Raw genomic sequence first — 5,168 nt, forward strand, 5'->3', positions numbered from 1 at the left:
CAACTATGAATAAAGTTTATGCACAAACTCAATAGAGATGTTATAACGCTTGAGGACAAACACATATATTTTTCATATAAATAAAACCCACTTCATATTGTCCAAAATTCTTCATACGCCAAAATGAAATACCCAGTCCCACTACAGCCCTATTACATATTGCCATATAGCAAACACCACTAATAAACCATACAAAAGCATCGTTAGTCTATTAATTTTCTCTTTAGCCGCCACCAACCTCTGTTTTACTTCATCCCTCTCAAATTTAGCTTCTCCCAACATAACTTTCAAGAGACTCTTCTTTTCTTCAGATTCTCTAAACAAAGAGTGAAGTAATTCCTCATTCTCTAAAGATTCTCTGAGCCTATTTTGCAGTTCGGATTTGGTTAAGCCTCTTGATATTGGTGTCTCAGGTCCACCTGGGCTCCTGCTAGGTCCTGAGCTCCTGCTAGGTCCTAGGCTCATTTGAGATTTTTTTGGTGTTTTGTTGGGGTGTGGATCAATAAACCTGAAATAGTCACAGCCACCATAATCCTGAAACAAACAACAATCAATTAGAGTTTTTTGTCCTGAAACTATATAAAAAACGCATACATTTTGAATTAGAAACTTACAGCTCCAACTGCACAATTAAAGAATCTGCGACCTAGGTTCTTTGCGGTGCGTGATGTCTTCAAGACAGTGTATTCACCGCAGAAACAAATGTCGGGATCTTGTGGTTGAGATGTTTCAGATAGCTGAGACATTTTGGGTGGAGTTTGATCAAGAAAAGAGAATATGGAGGTGTTTGATCAACAAAAGAGACAACGGAGGTGTTTGAATTTTGATTCGGTTTTATATAGGGAAGGGTGATTGTTACCGTTGTAAATTTACGAATATTTTATTTTACTACCGTTGTAATAAATACATTTTCTAACCGTCGAAATAAAGCTAAGTGTACTAGGTCGATTAATAAACATAACTGTAGTAAATGACTATGATCTATAATTACTCATGGAGATGGTCTATGATGGAACTTCAAGGTTTATTATAAACTACCGGAATAAAGGCTTTTATTGGAACGAGAAGCCTGCTAAATTTGCACAAGTCTAATAGACCAAAAAAAAAAGAACCCCAAACCTAAAAAAGCCAAAAAAAGAAGATAAACTAAATAAAAAGACTTGATACTATTTAAACATTATGATAACACTTTAATACATCATATGAGAGTCCCCATCTATTAGACACACGTTCAAAATAGTTTTAGGACGCCTAATGGTCTTTAAATCACTAATATTAGTCTAAAAAAGCCAAAAATAAATAAAATAAAATAAATAAAAAGACTTGATACTATTTAAACATTATAATAACACTTTAATACATCATATGAGAGTCCCCACCAATTAGACACATGATCAAAAGACCTTAAGCACAAGTAATGTTGTCCTTAAAACAAGGTTGTGCTTTGAGAACAATAACTTATTGTCAGACTAATTGGATAGTAGTGATTTAAGGACCATTAGGAATCCTAAAACTATTTTTATCATGTGTGTTATTATAATGTTTAAATAGTATCAAGTCTTTTTATTTATTTTATTTCATTTATTTTTGGCTTTTTTAGACTAATATTAGCGATTTAAGGGCCATTAGGCGTCCTAAAACTATTTTGAACTATGTGTCTAATGGATGAAGACTCTCATATGATGTATTAAAGTGTTATTATAATGTTTAAATAGTATCAAGTCTTTTTATTTATTTATTTTATTTTATTTTTTTGGCTTTTTTTAGGTTTGGGGTTTGGGGTTCATTTTTTTTTTTTTGGTCTGTTGGACTTGTGCAAATTTAGCAGGCTTTCCGTTCCAATAAAAACCATTATTCCCATGGTTTATAATAAACCTTTAAGGTTCATCATAAACCGTCTCAATGAGTAATTATAGATCATAGTCATTTACTACAATTATGTTTATTAATCGACCCCGCCCACTTAGCTCTATTTCGGCGGTTAGAGAACAAACGCAACAAACAGAAAGGGACATAAATAAAAAACAACACAAGAAATATGAACATCAACCATATATTTCATTTCATTGCAACCCCTAACCATAAGAGCAAAAACATTTAAAAGCTTTCATACATGAAAGCCCAAAAGCTGCTTCCATCCACAACTTTCACCAATGAAAGCTTTGCAAAAAACTTACAACAAAATTAAAATATACATAAAAACTAAAACTACATAACTAAACTAGTCTAGGGGGTTTCGGTTCGGGGGGGGGGGGGGGGTTGCAGGGGGGTTATGAGGGCATCTAGGTCGATATTCTTCTGCTGCAAGAGGACACGTAGAAATTGCTCAATCCTGCGAAGAGACCTTGTCAATCTCTCCCTGTCCTCTCCCAGCCCCCTAAAGAGTCGTTTGAAGTCATTTCGTAGTAGAAGAACGTCTGGTGATGGAGTTTGTAGCCTTAGGTGCCTAGGAAGGCGGAGTCTTCTAGGCATTTTGGAGATGATTTGAAATTTCTATGGGCTTGAGTTTATTTGAAATGGAGGAAATAAGGAATGGGAAAGATATAATGATTGTTTGCCTCGGTTAAGTGAACTGTCACCCAATGGCTAAGAGACATGTGGCATAGAGGTGTCGTTTAAATTTGTATTTTATTAGTGTGATTAGACATGAAATGCCAGTACTCTTAAAATGTAATCATTACGCTACTCACTTCCGCATGTTAAGGGGTTTAATTGGGGAGTATAGATCTCCCAAAGGACTATTAATTTCCTAACTATGAACCATTATAGACCAACGAATTGGTTATTGTAAACACGCATAGAGTCTATGATAGACTAAAACAAAGTTGATTAATATTGAACTAATACAATAAAAATACATTCAAATAAAAAAAGATCAAGTGGGATGCTCTCTCAAATATCGACAAGTTGTTTTCTTGTGACCAGCCCCCTTGCAAATCGAGCACTTGTTTCTCGTCCCTTTGCTACTTCCCCGGGACTTGAAAGATTCCGCGATGCCAGGAATACGCTTCACTCTCTTCCTTCCAAGTTTGGGTTCGTAAAGGGGTGGAGGAATATACATGTTTGCGTACTTCTCTGGGACTTCCCATTCTGACTCTGCAGGGACTACATTAATAGTTTCACCAAATGCAAGAATGTAAGACTGAAATTTATACATAGGCGAGGAATACTCGTAGATGCTCGAACAATAATCAGGTCCGTACTTTAATCTCAAGGCTACCATCGCGTGAGCGCACAGTAATTTCACCAAGTCATACTCTCTACAAGTACATGTTTTGTTCAGTAGATTGACTTTGGCAGCTAGGCCACTGCTGACTACGATAAACTCGTCGGCATCCCCGTTTATATTATTGACAAACAAGTAGTCGCCGTCATTCATCTTTTCCCTTAGCATCTTTTCAGCTGAAGGCACAAATAATTGATTGAACTGCTGATATCTGTACGTCTCTGCCTGAAAATTTTAGAAAACCTCCTAGAAATGGAAGTGAATAAGGCAAATACGGGGTAATTTCTTTCATCTCTCAACATTGAGTTTAGCGACTCCAATGTATTTGTGGGTCAAAGCACATCGTACCTATTCACGCTCGGAAAATATGCCCTGCTCCACTTGTCAAATCCAATATCAAACTCGAGGCAATTAGCAGCTTCAGGGCATTTATTCCTTAATTCCTGAAAATGTTCATTGACCTCCTGGTAACCATATGCTTTTGCTGCATCATAGTATACATGAAGAGAATCTCCACATTAGAAATTTTTTCGAAGGTTATCACCAAGATGCTTCATGCATAGTCCATGATGAGCATGCTCAAAAATTCTGGAAACGTCATTGGCTATGCTCTTGTGCCTATCAGAGATGATGCACAAGTCTGGTTCATCGTCGATTATATACCTTAGCTGCTCGAAGAAGTAGGTCCAGGATTCATCACACTCCTTGTCCGCCACGCAAAAAGCAATTGGGTAGATATGGTTCTCAGTATCCTGTGCGACGGCAGAAAACAACACACCCTCATACCTGCCGTATAAATGTGTGCCGTCAATGGCAATAACCCTTCGCATGTGTTTATATCCTCGAATGCAAGCTCTGTAAGCGACGAATTAATATTTGAACCTATCTGCATCATCAAGACAAATGCAAATTCTGGATCCTGGATTTAGATTTTCAACCATGTACGAATAAGCCGGTAAGCAAGCATACCCGTGCTCCGGTGTCCCCCTAACCATGTTCTTAGCCGTTACACCTTCCTTCCAACACTGCCAATAGCTTGGTTTACAATGGAACTCCCTGAAAACCGTCCTCTGAATTTCCTTTGTCGTTGGCCCTTTGTTGTCAATATAGTCATTCATCAAGACTGATGCAAGGACAACTGCCGAGGCATGCTTATGAGTGCTCGTAACGTGTTCAACCCCGCAAGTGTGATCACCAACGTACTTGTAAATGCGAAACCTATCCGAGTTGTCGTACTTATTGGCCCGCAACATCCAACCACAATCAGGAGAGGTGCATTCCATCTTATAATATTTTTTGTTACTTTTGTTTGGTTTAAAACAAAACGGGGTCTCTATTGCAGCTTTCTTCAATAAAACCTTTAAATACTCTTTGTTCTCAAATGTTTGCCCACAGTAAAAATCGATTCCATCACTGATGTTGTGGTTTCTTTGTGAACCACTTGGTGGCTGCCCATCACCCCTATCATTTCCATCACACTCTTCGTCATCACTATCAGGATCATCCATATCCATAAAATGATCAGCCATGCCCTCATGTTGCATTGAAGCTTTATCGGCTGGAGGCTGTGAAAGTGGTGGGTACGTGGGTGGGGGGTGGTCCGCGATGTAGAACCAACTTGAGATCTCTCAATAACATTTATTCTTAAAACAGGCCTAGAACCATCAGCAGCAACATCAAGCATGTACAATACCACCTGCCTATCATTCGTTATGAAAGAAGGATGGGTTTTTTCCCTAGTGGGCAAACCATTAATCATATAAGTAATGCGCAAGTCACTAGGCTCACAATTTAACTCCCTTCTTTTTATTACGCTCGTGACCAAGTCATTACACGCACCATTGCGACGCACAGCAATCGACACTGTCACGTTGCTCACAGAATTCCAATTCCAACATTTTAGGGTCTCCTCCCATTCACCCATGTAATCACCACCTACTAT

General features: G+C 38.1%; 1 protein-coding gene across 1 annotated transcript; it reads right to left on the bottom strand.

Annotated features, from left to right (window-relative positions):
* Positions 1 to 2,875: 2,875 nt before the first annotated feature.
* On the bottom strand, positions 2,876 to 4,056 carry LOC132047521 (uncharacterized). Its single transcript, XM_059438555.1, has 3 exons — positions 3,771 to 4,056; positions 3,568 to 3,710; positions 2,876 to 3,451 (listed from the first exon to the last, which is right to left on the bottom strand). Exons 1-3 carry the CDS (start codon positions 4,054 to 4,056, stop codon positions 2,876 to 2,878), a joined length of 1,005 nt encoding a protein of 334 aa, XP_059294538.1.
* Positions 4,057 to 5,168: the final 1,112 nt, after the last annotated feature.

Source organism: Lycium ferocissimum, chromosome 2, assembly GCF_029784015.1.
Source record: "Lycium ferocissimum isolate CSIRO_LF1 chromosome 2, AGI_CSIRO_Lferr_CH_V1, whole genome shotgun sequence".
NCBI lineage: Eukaryota > Viridiplantae > Streptophyta > Magnoliopsida > Solanales > Solanaceae > Lycium > Lycium ferocissimum.